We start from the raw sequence: 20043 nt of genomic DNA on the forward strand, positions 1-20043 counted from the left end.
TTCTTGTATGATTATGAAGTTGAAAATATATTAATTCTCGATAAGTAAAATTGATCTGATAATACTGTAAAGGGGACTAGTCGCTTGTGACTTTGACGGTCATTACAATAGTCTATTAGTATGATAATGTTTGAGATTAGTATAATGAGTGTCGTATTTACGTGAAAATTTTTTTATTTATATTTAAAATAAAAAGGACTAGATAGAGCATGAATTTACAAATTGATTAATTTTTAGTTGATTTATCATATATTAAATTATTATATGATTAGATCAAATCGTCAAAAATATCAATCATATTATTTTATCGTATGAAAAGGCCATGATCCGCTATTTTGTGAGAATAAATTTTTTACTGGTTTGTAAATAATGAATAACTTTTTAAGATACATATGTTAAAATACAACTAATTTTATTTGTACAATAAATAAGAAAACCGAATTAAATAAAATATATTATACAATTGAATTTTAAAATAATAAATATTGCTATAATTTATAATTTTCGAAAACTTATGAAGAAATATTAGATCTGCATTCCTCATTAAAGATCAATATAGGATTATAGATTAAGCGCATTATTATTTATCATGGCTTGAATCGCCAAATGCATTATTTTGACGTTAGAAAAAATTTTTTTTTAGAATCTTCTAAAATTTCAAAGGAAATAATTGGTTCTTTAAATAAAGAAACATTATTTTTATCGATCAGAAATTTTCAACAAAGATTATTCTGCAGATTTCAGGATTTCCAGATGACTTTTTATTCAAAATTATTCTATTCTTTATTAATAAATTCTTTAAGTAAATTGATTATATGCATAAAGTCATTTAATTTAATTGATTGAATCTGAAAAAAAATGGTTTCCCTATAAGAAATATGTATACGGAAAGGATACGTTTTGTATACATTTTATGTAAGTTTCTATAGATTCCGTATACAAATTCCGTATATTTAATAAGCAATTCATTTTTGAACATTTTTTAAAAAAACTAATGTATACGGAAAAAATTAATCATACGGAATGTATACGGAATTTTTAAACTTAATATTTTTAGAAAATAATTTTCACAAAAATCTCGTATCAATGTATCATAACACGAGATCACGTGATTGTTTATTGTTTTGTTATTTGTTTTTTATATAAATTGATGAGTTTGATCTTCCGGGACAATTAAAAAAACTCTTTCCTCTTTCCGTCTGGAATTTATTATTCCGCAGTATTCAAAAACACAAAATACCTTTCTGCTCTAGATAGGGTAGGAGGTGGGTCCTTTTTGGACTCGGCGGTTAGTGGTTAAAGAACTTTACTACACTTTACTACACTCTACTCACAACTATGGTCCTGGAACCCTCGGCCTTTCCGCTTATACTCGACGCTCCCAACTACGGCAAAATACTTTTTGGCTTTCCTTCCTTTAGAGAAACGGGCTTACTTAAACACAACCTTTATAAACTTCAACAACGGCTACTTAACCCTGAGAATATTCCCAGGAAAAAGAAGACTTCTTTATATAGGGTCTCTTCACGTCACCTAGAACTTTGGATAGAAGACACTTTCGTTCGAAACTTTGACCAACATGCCTTCGACGCTTTGGCGTTCGCATGGTCACGTGCTAAACGCGACAACTTACCTTTTATGGCTGCATGTAATGTGCATTTCAAGAAACACAAAATCAAACCAACACCAATTAAATTTCACGGTACACGAACTCTAACTTCCCATATCAAGATGACCTACCGCGTGGAACATTACCTTCCAATGGTTTGGCAAAAACAACCACGTGATTACACAAAAAAAGAAAAAATTTTTAAGGATACTTTTTACTCCTTACAGCGTTGGTTATTAGAACTAATACTGCGCTTTTTACACCTATTATCCAATCATACGGTTGCAACTGAGTCACTTACTAAACACCTTTGGACTCGATCATATAGGTGGCACCTTTATTCGACTCTCCGACCAGAGGACCTCCATACCCCGTATTCTCTAAACGAAGGTTTAGTTTATTATTCGAATATACACAAATATATAGTTACTTTGTTTTTGTTTTTTGTTTTTATTATCCCCTAAGTCCAAATTCCCTCGTGTAAGATGGTGGGACAGCTTCGGTTCGACCTCCATAGGCCTATTTTTTCGCACCAGGGTGGCACTGGCTACGGTCGGTTTGATTTCAGCGTGGTATAGGATAGCGTTTGACCCTTTTTATAAGTGTTCTTGTCTATCTTTCTGTAATCTAGTTCACATGGTTAATAAAAATAAAAATAAAAATAAATGAGTTTGATCTTCCGATCTTCCTTTCTGTCTTTCCTTTTCTTCTCTTTTCTCTTGTCTTATTTTTGTTATTTTTTCTAAATTTTTCTTCTTTTTTCGTCACCCCCCTTAAAAAAAAATTTTTTTTTTCGTACCTCACTTTAAAAATTTTTCTTTTTCATCACTCCTTTAAAAAAAAAATTTTTTTGATTTTATTCTTTTATTCCCACTCTTCTAAAAATTTTCTTCTTTCTATTTCTATTTCCTCTTTATAAAAAATTTTTTATTTTTCTAACTTTGACGTCCTCCCTTTAAAAAAAAAATTTTTTTTAACTCTCCTAACTTCGTTACCCTCTTTTTAAAAAAATATTTTTTTTTGATTTATTCTTTATTCCCCTTTCTTTTTTATTTATATTTATCCCTTTTTTTATTTCATAGGCCAGCAGATTTTTTTTTGTGAGAAGATTCAGTTTTTTTGTAGATCAGTTTGGGAGTCCTTTCCTTTTTGTAGGATTGTTCAGGATTTTTTTCTTTTTTTAGGTCAGTTCAAATTTTCTTTTTTTTTTTTTTGTAAGTTGGGTTCAGATTCTTTTCTTTTTGTAGGTTGTTTCAGTTTTGTTGCTTCAGAGTCTTCTTTTTTTGTAGGTCAGTTTTGGATTTATTTTGTTGTTTTGGTTTCTTTTTCATCAGATGTTTCATAATTCTTTTCACTTATGTAGGTCAGACATTCTGGAGTTCTCTTTCTTTTTTTGTAGGAATGCTGACCTTTGGTGACTTGGACGATTGCATATATGAAGGGGGGGTTTTGTTTCCAATTAAGTTAGACGTTCTTTTTTGTTTTTTTTAGGTTGTTTGACTCCAAATGAACCTGAACTTATAGATAATTTTGGTTGCAATAGGTGGCCTTAATAAGGAGGGAATTTTCATAATGTATTTGTATTTTGTTTATTTTTTATTTTTTATTTAATTTAATAAAGTAAAATTAGATTTATGTAAATATAATTATAGTAAACTGTAATACAAATAGTAAATTCAGTGACCAAATCGTATAAATTTCGTGATAAAATCAGTGATCAAATCATGTAAATTCCATATGAATTTCGTGCAAATTCCGTATCCAAACCATATTTTCAGTGATACGGAATTGTGCATTTTTCCGTATCCTATTATGATACGTTATTTCTAAGGAAAAAAAATCGTATAAAAACTTTATAAAAAACGTATCTAATTTTTTTTATAGGGTTTAAAATATATTATTTTGTTAAGAAAAAAATTTTTAAGCTCTTTGATAAAAAACTTAGACTTAAGTATCAGTCGGTCTGTTCTCCAGTCCTCCTTTTTTGTATATATTGTATAATTTATATTATCGATAGAAGTGTTCATTGTTTAAAAAATTTATATATATTAATCGATTTTCAACCTATTAAAATTTAATCCAAAAAAAATATTTTGATCAAGCAGTATATGTTTATCAAATAAATCACATTTAATTTTAATTTTCCAATATATTCGGAGGGACCGCGATAGTAAATTTAAAAATATATTAGTGGAAAGAAGAACTCGAAATTCTTTTGAATTTTAGCGGTTACGGAAACCGCAGATTCAAACAATTACCAGAAAAGAAATTACCTTTACTATTACCACCTCAACAGGACCCGAGCTATACATAAAAAGGTAGGGTAAGGGTTTGCGTAGAATTGACCAAAATAATCATGTAGATCTTTCCTTTTATAGATAATTCCGGCCGGAATTTATTTCCTTCTTTAGACGCTGACTGGCATTATCATAATTCCGGCCCTGAAAAAATGCGTAGAGCTAATAGTAAATTTTTTTTGGCTGCACCTTACCTCTATATATATAGCTCGGGGTCCTACCTCAACCACGTGTTTATTACCAATCACGATCATATGAATATTATTAACCCCAACAATTATCACCGCCACAATTGTTTGTGTTGCTTTATATTATTTGGCATCTTTTTCTTCTTAATTCATCGACTTTTTGAACATAAATTTTATAACTAAAACTTTAGGAACATTATTTTTCAAATGTTCACGTTAACAAAAAAAAAGCTACAATAAAAATAATTTCTACTACTGTACTACGTTATTTTAATTTGAAGGAAAAAAATGTTCTTCAACTTATCCCTTTAATAGAGGATGTTCCTTGATCTATGTGACGTAATCAATCTGTGTTGATGATCATGATCGTAAGGATTATTTAAAATAATTCAAATAGACGAAATATTTACTAATTACTAAATCCATATTTTATAATTGGAAAACAATTAGTTTCCTTTTCACTATTTAAGTTTAAGTTTTATAATTTTTTGTTGATAACTTGATTTTCTTAGAAGTTGTAGGGATCAAATGCTGTTGGAGTGGTCAATATGAATATAGTAAAATATTGTTCTATGCTAAAATTATATTTTGTCTTCTGACAATTATTAATGCCATAATTAAGGCAAGGAAAGACATTGGATCGAGGAAATGTGAAGTGTTAACAATTGGATGTGGATGAGTACTGTGACGGATATGTGATGAGATAACTATTATTAATCGAATATTAGAATGAATGTATTTTTGATTTTCATTTTGTAATGTTGGATTACAATAAGAATTAGAAAAATAGTGGTAATGGTATAAGTTCTTCACAGTATATTTGCCAATATCAGATAAAGCCAATATCAGACAAACTAGTTTATAATTTATCAAAATAATGGGTGTATCTGTAATATATTTTTCAGTATCTGACAAAGAAGTGGTGGAAATCTTTTTGCTACCATCATCAAAGAATGTTATTCCACAACAATCGATATAGATAGTATTATGAATTAATTTTCAACCATTTAATTATATGATTATATTTAACTAATTTAAGAGCTCACTATTTTGACTTATTTTTTGATTACAATATCCACCTTTGTTTTCATTCTTTATTAAACTGTTCTATTCCCCTTTTCATAACCGCGTTTGACAAGTTCCTTTCTGTTTGGATTAAAAGTGATAATTCAATAGCGTGCTATATAATATCTGCATCCTTGAAAACCAGCAATACAGCTTTTTCATTTTCATTTGCTGGCTTCCATCAAAGGATTTATTTTGTAAATGGTTTAATTATCTTTGAGATGAAATAAATTGTGGCAATATTATGATGTTGAGAGAATTTGTTAAGATTAAAGTGAGGAATAATAGGTATTAAAGAATGAATCAAAGAAGAATTATAAGAATGAGAATAAGCATATTTACTTTTTTGAATTTCTTTTTGTAAAAAAAAAGTGAATTTTTTTTTTCATTTCTCCAGTAATTTTCTGACCCTTTTTATAAGAAAAAAATTTGACAATTATGCGCGTAATATAAAAGGAAATGTTTTAGAATTTTTATTAATATATTGAATGACATTATTATTTATCGGAAGCCAGGATTTCAAATACAACATACGCGTATTTACTTGAAAAAAATGTATATTAATATTATTACATCAAAATGCATTTGAAAGAAAGTAGAATAAATCATATTTTTCCTTATAAATATATTATTAAATAAATACGGCATTGCTTTATAATTAATAATTATTTAAATTGGAATATAACAATAAAATTTATTTTCTATATGTGTCAGTTTGCTTTTGTCGTTAAATTTATGAACAAAGAACTTCAGATTAAATTTCAAATGCGGGTCACGGAAGAAGTCACATTCAGTTAGCTAATTAATATTCCAAAAATGTAAATAAAAAAAATGTCTTTATGCAAAAAGATGCGTGATGAAGTACGACTCATTTTCTCTCCTTTTTTTTTTAAAAAAAAAAAATTCTAAATAATTTGATTCGTTAAAACTTTGATATTACAACTTTAATGGGCAAAGTTATGTACGTGATAAATACTCAAAAATTTATTTAAATAGGGATAAATATAAAATATCACTTATTCAGTTCATAATATAACTGAAGGAGAAGAGCAAGAGGTAATATAAAAATATCATTTATTGTAAATATAAATAAAAATTAATTTTTACTTAATATTAATAGGATCACAGCAAATAAAAATTGACTCAATATTTGGCAAAATAAAATCTCATGGAAAATTATATCAATAGAAATTAAATTTGTTAGATAGGCCCGTTATTCCATGGATATCTAATAAATACTCCATATACACTGATGCTCTCTTCCCTTCGGGAGGCCCCAAGGCATCGGTGAATATTTCAGTTATTTATTGATACCGCATAGAATAATAAGTATGTATCTCATAGTATCAAATACTTATTATTTAATGATAAAAAAAAACAAGAGTCGGGATAAAAACTAAAAACCTGATTGGTCCCGATTCTTAACAAGCTCTTAATACACCAATTCATCATCATCTGACCAGAATATAGAATTTGATCAATTTGTTACATACATAATCGCGTCAAAAACTTCTCATATTCTTCCATAACTGGTTCTGGTTAATATTTATAAATAAAGGTGATTCGGATCTTAATTATATCTATTGGCTCTACATCAGAGATAAGTTTAATTTTTTTCCCTATGAAAAAAGACCAAGTCATATCAAGTCTTGTCTGTAATCTGGTGATTTTTTAAAATGGTCGCGTAGGATTTTCATTTGCACGTGTTATTCAAATGTCTATAACAGGTTCACGTTTCTACTTTCTATGGATTCGAGTCCGGATTGATTTTAATACACGAAACTTATTGTATGCATTATATTATTTGTCAACATAGATGTCAAATTCGTTGCAGAATTTGATTTCAATACATGATGAGTTACTAATAACATAATAGTTTAGATTTTTTGATCCTGTGGTATGTATAAATCTATTGCATTGTATCCGATCTTGATTACAATCTCAATGACTTCTTCTTGTAAACATCAATTAACTGTTTTTCAAATTTTCTTTCTTTCCTGTGAAATTAGATCGAAGAATAAGAATTTTTTTTGATTATCGATATCAATCAAGTCATCAAGTCCGGTTACACATTTCTTAAATATGCATATATTTTACTTACCGGTATATCTTTTTTTTTTCACGGAAAATTCCGAGTTTCAAAACATTGTTTTAAAACGTTTTGTATCTAATTGATTTATTTGTACTTAAAATAAACTAAATATTACGAAATATATAAATTTCAAAGCCCCTATTGCTTTGCCTCCGGATCATGATTGTAATACCTGGCTGATGGCTTGTGAACATCAGAATAAATTTTTAATTCGTAATTAATTTTCGATTTTTCGAAGTTTCTCTCATGCCTTTAAAAGTTCGGTAAAAACTTTTTTGATCAACAAAGCCATATTAAATATTCTGAAGTTTGTAACATGAATAACACATGAACAAATTAATTATTATTAAAAAGTGATATCTTTATAAACTTGCATTATCAATATTTTTTACTGTTAATCATATGATATTTCACGCGAAACTTTACTAATTAGTGTATGCGGCTTACAAAAAAAAAAAAAAAAAATTAAAAATAAATATTTTGAAGATATCAAAACAACTTCATAAATCATTAAAAGTTGTTAACTCCGTTCTTTAAAGACTTATTGCGCCTTTTACTACATTCTATATTTAGTTTCTTAGTTTTTAAATGTTTTCTATAATTTCTTGTAATCCTTTTTACACCAGGTGCTAATTAAATGTTAAGCTACATAACCAAAAATATCAATTAAATAACTCATGAAATTTTGATATTTTACAACAAATTTGTGTCGTACTGTAGATCTTGGATGTTTTGATTTTAAGCCCTGGAATAAATCAGTTTGGGCTGTGTGGGCCGTGGGCTATGGTTATAGGCTGTGTACATGTTTTTTTGATTCCATTATGTATTTACATTAAATTGTTAATTATATAAATAGACTGACTGCTATTAAAGTTGTTTTTTAAATAAACGCATCACTTCTCTAGAAAGATTATTTTCAAGGAATTAATTAATTTAGAAAAGATGATTAAATAGTAATGTTAACATGGTTGAATAATTCTTTGATAAGTAACTCACACCTTCAATTATTAGTATTCTAAATGCAAGAATTTAATAAACAAATAAATATAAATGGAGATTAATGAATTTAATAGATCAGACATACATTTTGTTTCTATTAAAGAGGTCAATAACTTACATCCGATGGAGAAAATCATATTCTAATCCTTATGATTTAATATATTCATTGATTCAGAAATTTCGAATCTGTGTATTGCATCCTCATCCATCAAAACTTCAAAGGTATTATTTATATAAAAAATAAAATTCCTTCTTTGATTTATAGTTCATATATTATTTAGATTTTTCATGGTGTGGGTTACTTATTGATACATAAATTCAAAGATTATTATACCAGATATACTCTTCTATTATTATCTTTTATTTAAAATAATTGTTAAAAACTTTACCATCAAGAAGAATGAATATCATAAATCTAAATATGTAAAATGGGAATCTATAAAGCATTGTTGTACTTAAGAAATCCATACTGATGACTTTGCAAAATAAATTATATAATAGAGGAATGCTGTGCCCTATAGAATATCAAATAAAAGATTTTAATCAAGCAAAAAAGTCCATATCATATCTACAACATGTTAATAATTCCCAAGATTGAATAATATAGAACTTAAGCAAGTTACAATCTTTACAAAAAAAGTTAGTATATATGTTGAAGGTACCTCACAGATACTTCTCAAAAGTCAGATTAATGATCTTCTACCAAAGGTTTTTACTTAGCATGAAAATCAAAAAAAATTATGCTAATTAAAGTATAGCATGCCTTTCTCTAACCACAAGAATTATAATACCCTTGTATATATTTAAAGGGCAATAGGGGCTTACATATCTTATATTAAATGCCATTGATACTGAAACAACATGATATATATATATACAGTATATGTTGCTAGAATAGTATTGATCTTACAATTATTCTTAAATAAAGTCCTTGAAAAAAAATTAACAGGCTGATTTACAATTGCTTTAGTTTTCTGGTTCTCCTCTTGTTTGATTTCAGTTTTTTATTTTACCTTCTTTCAATCACCTTTTGTTTAATCTGGCCAAGAAAGAAGAAACAAAATCACATAAGTGTTGAAATTACAATGAGAGAGAAAAAGGATCCTATCAGCAGATTGTATACAACCCAAAGAACTAGATATGTCTCCCACACTAAATATTGCTATTACTTCAACTTCAGACATTAAAATTAATTGAATAAAAAATAAAAGGTACTCCATATTTTTAGAAAGACAAGAAAAATTTCAGGTGGCTGCCACCTTTGTTAACAGAATTAGAGAATAACTTCCATGACCTACAGTAATGATCATTATATAATATTGAAAGACTATTGAGGTATTATTATAGTTAAATGAAATAAAGAGGACATGGATTTTCTAATGCATATAGAGATTCATATGTAGAAAACTTGAGATTGTATATATGTAAATATTACAAGTCAAAGTACTGCAACTCCTATAATAAGTATTCTAGGCAATGAAATATAATGTGTCACTAATCTTTATTATTTGAGCGGGAAAACTTAATATACATTATGTGGCATCATTCATCATTAGAATTATACGCTGCCAATGAGGTTGTGCTATAGTAAGGATAGTCTCAGTTCCTAGTTATAGGATTACTACAATTAAATGAAAAAGGAAATTCAAAATTGCCACTATAGAAAATATTGCTGCTATTGCATTTCCTTCATCAACTATGGCAAACAAAGAAGAATATAATGATATATATATCTATATGGACTCCATGTGTGATTCTCCAAATAACAAATCAGTCAGGATTTTTCAAAAATATGGTTCAAGAAATTTCCAAAATAATTGTAAATGGACAGAAGTTATCAACAAATGGTAGATAACAATATGATCCTATTTACCAAAAAAAATGTTATTATCCTTTAATATAAATGAAGCTAAAAGTACAATTGAACTGAGCTTCCAAATAATATTTGATAATTTAAGTACTTTGACCAAAAAAAGGTTTTACAGCACTTTTAAATAATGAGTATACATCTTTAATTGATGAAAGTACAACTTTACAATGACTTGTAAATGTTTACTCATTAAATATTTTTGATATTTGTAAATGATTAATATTTCATTAAATTTTTAATTCTATTATTTTATGGAAATTATTTTGAAAAAAATTTTCCATTAATCATAATATTTACTATAGTAAATTTAATAGTATCAATATCATTATATTTTTTAGTGTGTTAAAAAAATCCTGAAGGAAAAAACTCTGTGACATTTGAGACCACTACTTTTATAATACAAGATTCTGTCATCGATTTAGCATTTACATTATTAAGAGTTGAAAATACTTCAACATTTAATAATTCCAAAATAAGAAATTTTTGTTTAATATTATGTTATTTTTATTATTTTAAAGATTAATTTAATTAATTAATAATTTTCTTATTTATTATTATTTAGCATGGTATTCTTTATTGTATCTATTATAATCAATTATCTATTGGCCTTAAATATTTTATATCTGAAATAGCTACAAACCCACTTAGTTTTCATACTACAGATGGTTACCAAAAGTATACAGACATTTTTAAATTAACAATTTCATATAAAATATTATAATAAAAATAAAATTTATTAAGTAATAAATGTATTAATCTGATTGTTCTTTTTAATTTTACATAAAAAAAATTATATATTAATAATTAATATTACATCCATTTGCAGCAATAATTGCTTCACAACATGCTGTCAATTAATTTTTGGAGAAATATTATTAACATACTTTTCAAGTACTTTGATATTAGATGGTACTGGATGATGATGATGTATCATTGTGAAACAATTGGTCCAAACCCACACATCTACTAGGGCTGTGTTTAATGATTGCAACAGAATCAGAACCGAGATTTTTCGATAAGTCAAAGCTAAAACGAAATTGGCAAAATTAGCATCTATAGGCGAACTCTTTGAATCATGTGATATAATAAAGTTGACCAATTAAATTTAAAGCTTAATGACGAAGTTACTTCAAAGATGACGTAAATTTTTTATCAAAATTTTTTTACAAAAATTATTAGAATTATTTAAAAATAATCCAATTATACGATAAAATGAAACAAAGAAATGAATGTGACGATGTGATAAACGTGTTTAGCAAAATAAATATGTATGCAATACAAGAATAAAATATTTTTTTTTTGTATTAACACAATAATCCAACCCTCAAGGTTCGTCCATTTTAACACCACATGACAAACCTTCAAACCAAAAAGTAGAGGCAAACTAGGTTGGTTTGGTTGGGATGAGTATATGGGGAGAGATGATAAAATTAGCCATTCGGAATCCCCTCGTCATACTATCTGACCTATGTATAACATTATAAAAAAATAAATTAAATATTAAACATGAGCCTAAAAATAGCCATAAAATATTTCGATAAGTTTTGTCAGTATCGGAACGTTTAGGAAATTTGAAGGTTTTGAAATTTTGAAAGGTTTGGCGAAACTAGCTTCGCCAGGTTTCTGAATTGACCTTTGGCGAAACTCTTAGGTCTCGCTCGCAACATTAATTTGCCTCGGAAAACTGTTGCACAAAAGTAACAATATACTGAGTATTATATAATAATATAATGCATAAATGCTTATATTCTCATTGGTCAATGAGCGACGTGACAAAGCATTATAATATTAAACTTTTCAAATTTTCAAATACAAAGTATAAATTCTGCGCGAACAGACGTTTATATCAGATTCCCATGTGTAGTTTTATTAATACTCCATCTTATACAACCAATATAATTTGTATTTCTTTCTTATCCTTCAAGTATTTCTAACTCTTTTTGTTGTATCCTTAAATGCATTGGAATTTTCTTATTGTGCTATTATGATTAAAATGATATTTTAAAATTATTATAAGTAATTTCATACTTAAAAAAAATTGAGTCACTATCTTTTTATGTAATATTCCAAATTCCAATCTCCGCGACAAATATTAAAATAAAATAATGACGGAGGGTTATTGAAGGCGTTGTCATTATAATTCAGCCAATATAAGTGGAGAAAAAATGGAACATGATATTGATTACTCCATCTATTTAACTAACAACTAAGGACTAAACAATAAATATTCCTCACATCCTTACGGTCAAACCCAAAAAATGTTGTTATAATTAGCGTTTTCAAATTAGTAGAATTCGAGCATATCAGAAATTATTCATTTATTTTATTTTATTCAATTGTTTATTTATTTACTTATTATTAAAAGGAATAAGATACGGTGATATTTAAAATATTTTCATGGCCATAAAGAAAATTTATTTAATAATATATATATTTATACAAATAAAATAAAAAGAAAAAAAAACTAAAATTAATTCACTAAAAAAATTACACGCAGCCAAGAGTATACTCTTTCTTTGTCCCCTTATTCTTCTGCACCAGGCAAAATATAGGAATCAATCCTATTGAGGTTGTTGATTGGTTGTTGAGGTTGAAACAAGGTTGCGTATTTCCGTCATGAAAGTTTGTCTATAGACTGTTAATAGAAAAGAATTTTTTAAAACTTTTTTTTTTTTATTGGATAAAAATAATGTATACATACTCATATATTAATGGCTAGGACGGTAGATAGTTTATTTTTACTTTTCATAATTAAAATACGACATCCTTCAGAATCTTTGTAAACACACGATCACACATAACACTATAAAGCATTATGTATTTCGTGGAGACATTGAACCCCCGTTTATATGAAAAAAGGCTCACCGGTCTTTACGGTCTATTAGAAACTAAATAATAAAAAATGATATTAATAATATTTTTCACTTTATCAGAATGGTAATTTTTAAAAATTTTTACAAGCAAAAAATATATTGATTTATAATAAACTATCATAAAGAGAAATTTTTTAAATAAAAATGGTTCCTTTTTATATCTGGGAAAAAAATATATTTTCATTTTAACGATGCGCGGAAATTCCGTCCATTTTTCTGTGATACATACACATATATTAGGTTTAGTTTTATATATAAAAAGTATCATTTTAAAAAGGATAATTGTTTTACTTATTATGTAACAATTTTTTTTTTTTTGCAAACAAAAACCACAATGACATTCAGGGGAACGCCTTTAAAATACCAGTAAAAGATAAAAGGAAAATATTGATGCAGATCTTATTGGATGTTAAAGTACTTTCCCGGTGGTATTGTTGTGTCCCAAGTTGACGATGTGCCCCAAATCAACGATCGGCCTAAATTCTCGGCCCCCCTTATTGTAAAATTTGTAAAATATATTACGATATGTATCAAGTAAGACCCGTTGCGGTGCTAAAAACGATATATTTGCGATAAAGAAAGATTTTAATAAAAAGCTACTATTGTTTTATTGAAGAGAAATTATGCAAAGAGTGCTTAATAATACAATATGTTAAGCACATATTGCAATTATTGCATGAGTAACCAAATCAACTATCAAATCAAATTTGTGAAACAATAAATTTCAATGGTGCATGTGAAACAACGCCAATAAAGTATGATGTGTCGCATGTCCATACATTTTTGTAAAAAATCTTCACACTACATTAAAAAATATCATGGGAACTTTTTATTTCGATCCCTGAAAGTTACAAATAAACAATCATTCAAATTTAGAAATTCTCATGCATGTTGGCGCTTCAAAGAATATATGACGTTATTAGAACAATACAAACACATGTAAAATGTTAAATGGTTTTATTTTTTTCCCAGAATATTTAGAAGGAATCATTAAATATGACATTATAATAGAACTTTGTAATTATATTGTCGTATGAACCCTAATATTGAGATTAACTATATTCGACTAAAAATCTTGAATAAATGAGAACAAAGAAAAAAAATATTCAAAAAAAAATATTCGTTATTGAAGCGTAATATTAAGTACTAACACATGTTTTCCTATCAGATGTATAAATATGTCTAGTTCTAACCTAAAATGATAAATTGATCAATAAAATTTGTGTTCATCCATTGAATGAATTTTTTACCAAAAATGAAGAATTGATTATAGAAATTTGTGACCATCCAATACACGAATCATTTTCAGCGGAAATGAAAACAAAATTTAATTAAATAAGATATTTTGTTAAAAAAACTTATTTGAAACATTACCAATAGCATTTGAAATTCATAATATAATTGTGGACGCAATTTGCGATTATTCCTGAAACTGGTTTAAGTTTCATTAAAAATTATCTTTAATTTAGAACTTTATTGTTTTTTATAAATAAATCTAAATACTCGTACATAAGTGCATCAAAATAAAACACATGCATGAATAAATTTACAATTTTAATCACATTATTGACTAATTATCATTTACTCATTGTAATATAGAACATTTCCAAAAAACAGAAATATTATTATATTACTTAACCCGTTTCCAATCATATTCACTACAATATGAGTTGTCTTCTTAGTACGGCGTTCAGACTACAGGAACGATTTATTATAATTATTTAATCCGTATTAATTCATTCGTGTGAATACTGTTCATTTAGTGGATGATCAAATATTGCTAATTAGAGAATATTCTTGCAAACTTTAGCTAGGATCAGTTGCATTCATTACAATATGAACAGCATTTCTTCGAAATTGTTTAACCGTACGTACGTATCATCGTCGGTGTAAATGATGTTGTTTCCTATTACTAAATTTAAACTTTAATACGCCATTTTTTTATTTTGATGATTGGTTTGGTTCCATTATTAACAATAATAAATAAAGGTTCTTTTTAAAATAAGGCATTAATTTGTTGGCTTCTCAACATAAATATTTTCTCATAAAGTTATAAAATGGGCTCCAGAACACCAGCTAAAAAATTTTCCTTACATCTTATTGTGCATAAAAGCACTTAATGTTTACCTATAATATCCACTTTCATTAGTTAAATACTCGACATAATGGACAATCCGGTCCATTAATAAAATTTTTAAAAAATTCGTTATCTTATATATAATAATCCGTTTCAATATGATCCATATATCGAGGATCCCGGTATATCATACGTCTATTATTATGTGACACTAATTTTTTTCTCTATAATAAATTTCATGTCACGTCAAATTCTTATTAAAAAATCTTACTATTTGCGTGCTACGCTTATATAAACGAGTTCGGACTTCCTTTGAATTTAATGCAGTAATTAAGATATTTTTAAGAAAATTCATTTTCGTGGCACCTCGCATTTTAATTTATATTTATCGTTTTAACAATCGGTTTAAAATTTGTTTAAAAATTAAGATTTATAATAATAATATAACTTTAAAGAAATATAATATCGTATCTATATGTAATTTTCTAAGATATTTAATTAAACAATTAAATAAAGTTGTGTATTCTAGTAAGTAAAACTTGTTACGCTCGAATTATGATCGGCTCTTGTCCTTAAATAATTATCGAAGTCTGATAAATGAAGTTTATGGTATACAGTCAGACTTCTATAATTGCACTCTCCATAATCACCCTCTGGTTCGGTCACAAGCTTATATAATCTCTAATTATTTTACCTCAATAATTGCACACCCTCTTTAAATGCACTATTTTGAAAATTATGCATATGGTCTCAAGGGGTGTGCAATTATGGAGGTCTGACTGTATATGGTACCAACAATAAACATGTTAATAATGTTTCTGTGGGCTTAAGTTACACAGATGATGATTTTAAAATCAAGGTTGGTAAAAGTATCGAATTTTGGATTGGGATTTGGATTTGCCGATCATATAGTCATTTCGGATTGGATTGAGATCTACATAATTTATAATTTTGATAGTACCATAATAGTAGTGTGATCAAATGGATCGGGTTATTTACTAATATGATCAGTTGGCGTGTCATTTGATGATTATATAATAACTCCTTATTTTTATTACCTAAAGCAAACATTTTTATAGATAAACGAATTTTTATTTTATTTTTATTTATACGTAAAGTAGAACTCATGCCCAATATATTTAGTAGGAAATAAATGAACTTTCCGTTTACAATATAATCACGTGTGAAATTATAATCATGAGTGACATTTAGTGCGACATAATAATGATCGACTTAATCCAATCCCCAATTCGGATTTTTAATTTTAAATGAATACGTATTTGACTCGATCCAATTTGAATCCAAATCAGGATTTAGATTTATAAGTACAGTTTAGACTTAGCCTAATTCAAATGAAATCCAGTCCAAATCAGGTTATCAATTTTCTAATCCAATTCAAATCAGGTTATTAACTTATAAATATGGATTTCAAATCTAAATAAATCAGATTTAAAATTTTGTAAATATGGATTGGACTCATCCCATCCAAATCAAATCAGGTTTTTAACCAGATTAGACTTAATCCATTTCGAATCCAAATCAGGTTTATAATTTATAATTTGTGGATTGTACTCAATCTAATCCAAATTTTATATTAGGATCTTTGATGGATTGGACTCAACCCCATCCAAATCTGAATCTAAATCAGGTTTATAGTTTATAATTATGGATTGTACACAATCCAATCTAAATTTTATAATGGATTTTTGATTTATAAATATGGATTGGACTCAACCACATCCAAATCAAAACAGGTTTTTAAAATTAGTCTTAATCCAATCTGAATCTAAATCAGGTTTAAAATTCAATCTAATCCAAATTTTATATTAGGATTTTTGATGGATTGTACTCAACCACATTCAAATCAAATCAAGTTTTTTAAAATTAGACTTAATCCAATCTGAATCTAAATCAGGTTTATAATTTATAATTATGGATTGTACTCAATCTAATTCAAATTTTAAATCAGGATTTTTGATGGATTGGACTCAACTCCATCCAAATCAAATCAAGTTTTTAAAATTAGACTTAGTCTAAATCAGGTTTATAATTTATAATTATGGATTGTACTCAATCCAATCCAAATTTTATATCAGGCTTTTTAATGGATTGGACACAACCCATCCAAATCAAATCAGGTTTTTAAAATTAGACTTAGTACAATCTGAATCTAAACCATGTTTATAATTTATAATTATGCAATCCAATCCAAATTAATTTATAATTATGGATTGTACTCAATCTAATCCAAATTAATTTATAATTATGGATTGTACTCAATCCAATCCAAATAATTTTATAATTATGGATTGTACTCAATCCAATCCAAATAATTTTATAATTATGGATTGTACTCAATCCAATCCAAATAATTTTATAATTATGGATTGTACTCAATCCAATCCAAATTTTATATCAGGATTTTTGATGGATTGGACTCAACCCCATCAGGTTTTTAAGATTAGACTTAATTACAAATTATAAACCTGATTTAGATTCGGATTGAATTATGGATTGGACTCAATTCAATCCAAATAACGGATTGGACTCTATCTAATCCAAATGAAATCTAAGACAGATTGGATTCCAAATGATGAACCAAAATTTTTGAAACTATTTCAATTATTATAGGTTGACAATAGTAACTTATTTCGTTCCACTTGTTGCGCCAATAAAAAAAAATAATAATAAAAAAATCATTTTTACAATTATATGTTAAATATGAATCCATTTTTAGTGTGTCGAACAAAAAAAAAATTAGCATTCCTGATTTGTCGATCAGTTTATTCGCGGAAGAGATCGGCATTTAGGGAATGCGGCGGCATCATTGATTTTTTCAATACTAACTTAATTTAGGGGCCAGAAATGACGCCATTTTATTTCAGAGTTCTCCTATTTATATAGGCTAACTCCCATGATTAGAAAAAAAAAGTAAAAATTAGGAAGACACAGTAAATCTATCACCGAAATTATGGTCTCTGCCAAATAATGTATTATTGGCTGATGATGACCAAAATAGGAACGTGATTTGCGGATCTTCTGGGCGGTTCTAGAATCTAGTCTAGTCTAAATCCGTAAAAATTTACAAAATATCTAGAACTTTCTCGATTAAAGAAATTACTAGAAAAACTTACTGTAAATTGTCTAGAACTTTCTTTATTAAAACTATAAATATGATAAAAAATTTTTTTCTTAGTTTTAACTTGAATACATAAGAAAAAAAAAATTTTTTTTTTTATTCACCTTTTATTTTGTTTAGCATCAGATACTTTTCTTTTCTTTTGATAAAAGATGTTTATTTACCCAAGTTTCATGTACGAGCCAAGAACTCCGCCATCATTTTACCCTCATACAAGGAATTATCCATGTTCTTATCATCATAATAATTATAGTAATCAACCTGAACCTTTTTATTATTCTACTCCGCGAAATTACTTTCCATTTGATGAAGATCAAAGAGAACAATTATTAAGGGAACAATTTTTACGCAAACAACAAGAACATGAAAGAGAACAAGAATTAGAACGATTGAAAAGTTTTTATGATCATAAAGCAAGGCAACAGAAACAACCGGAAGTATCAACGTATAACACCAATTATCAACCAAAAAAATCGTTTAAAGTAAAAATTCAGAGTGATGAGGACGAAGCAAAAGCCAAAATCAATAAATCTCAAGCGGCTCATAAAATATATAATTTTATTAAGAATCAATCGGCAAATAAACAAACTCGTAAAATATTAAATAAATTACATATACTTCATAGAATTGAGAATGAATTAAAGAAAATTCAAAAAACGAAGCATTTAGGAAATTTAACATTTGATACTAAAGAAAATGGGAAACAAATTTTACCAATTTCAATCGACAATAAAAAATTCCTAGAATATGAAGATAAAATTGTTAAATCATTTGATAAATTGGATGAAATACAAAGCGAGGGTGTTGATATTATTCGTGATAGAAGGAAATTCCTTGTAAATTTTGCTCAAACGTTACTAAATGAATTGGACATTGAAAAAGAAAATCAATGGAAAGTATTTTCCATGCCCCTTGAAAATGAGGGAAATAAAAATAATGTTTAACAAAAAAATTAGAATCAGAAAAAATAGAAAATCCAAATGAAAATGTTTGATACCTTTATGAATCTTTGATTAAGACGGGCGAATAATATGATAATTTTTTTTATTATGTATATTTTTTAATTATATATATTTTTGTAAATTTTTTTTTCATATTTCTTCTTAATAAAAATGTAAATTTTGCTTAATATAAAGCGAATTTTTATTTTCAATTACTTCGCTTTATATCTATACGTTTTGAAAATGTTTAATGACTATTCTTTAATATAATAAAGTTTTCGTATAAACCTTAATGAGAAAATGATTTATTATTCCAGATATTTCTCTAATTTTACATGCAATACTTTCTGCTGGCTGTTGTAAGCCAATTAGAATCATTTGCAACTTTATCCCGTGAAAAAAATATTAAATTTATCGAGTTTTATTTCCTAATGCTTAATTTTTTTTTCGATACAGAAAATTTTGCGCTTTATTAGAAGAACAACGAGTTCAATATTGAAATTATCTGACGATTATTAAAATTTTAGGCGATTTTATAGATATTTTTTTTTTACGCAAGAACGAATTAATAATTGAGTGTCCTCAAGTACTTAAAGCAAAAATTTCTTTTTCTTTTTTAAAAAGATTATTATTCTCCTTTTGTTATTAAGCTGCTTAATAAAAATAATTGAAATTTTTTTAAGAATTATCATAAAAGTTCCCTCAAAACTAAAATAATTATCCGCAGTACTACGTAGCAATTGTATGACAATATCATGTAGTCAATATTAACTTCCTTAATTACATTATAAATACATTTTTTATTAAAATTTATTTGTTTATTTATTAAAGTGGCATATGCAAATATACAAATAAATAAATGGCATCAAAAAGTTGTAGCGTAAAATTAAAAA

At 26.9% G+C, this 20043-nt stretch overlaps 2 protein-coding genes across 2 annotated transcripts; both read left to right on the forward strand.

Annotated features, from left to right (window-relative positions):
• Positions 1-1338: 1338 nt before the first annotated feature.
• Positions 1339-3162, forward strand: OCT59_026585 (uncharacterized protein; the record flags this gene model as incomplete). Its single annotated transcript, XM_066143258.1, has 6 exons — positions 1339-1764; positions 1938-1999; positions 2765-2793; positions 2857-2898; positions 2973-3023; positions 3101-3162. 6 exons carry the CDS (start codon positions 1339-1341, stop codon positions 3160-3162), a joined length of 672 nt encoding a protein of 223 aa, XP_065992793.1.
• Positions 3163-18361: 15199 nt separating this feature from the next.
• Positions 18362-19153, forward strand: OCT59_026586 (uncharacterized protein; the record flags this gene model as incomplete). The annotated part of the gene is made up of 1 exon (XM_025321062.2): positions 18362-19153. The coding sequence occupies one exon, from the start codon at positions 18362-18364 to the stop codon at positions 19151-19153; it is 792 nt and encodes a 263-aa protein (XP_025169862.1).
• Between the last annotated feature and the right edge of the window lie 890 nt (positions 19154-20043).

The sequence above is a fragment of the Rhizophagus irregularis genome, chromosome 6 (genome assembly GCF_026210795.1).
Source record: "Rhizophagus irregularis chromosome 6, complete sequence".
Lineage (NCBI taxonomy): Eukaryota > Fungi > Glomeromycota > Glomeromycetes > Glomerales > Glomeraceae > Rhizophagus > Rhizophagus irregularis.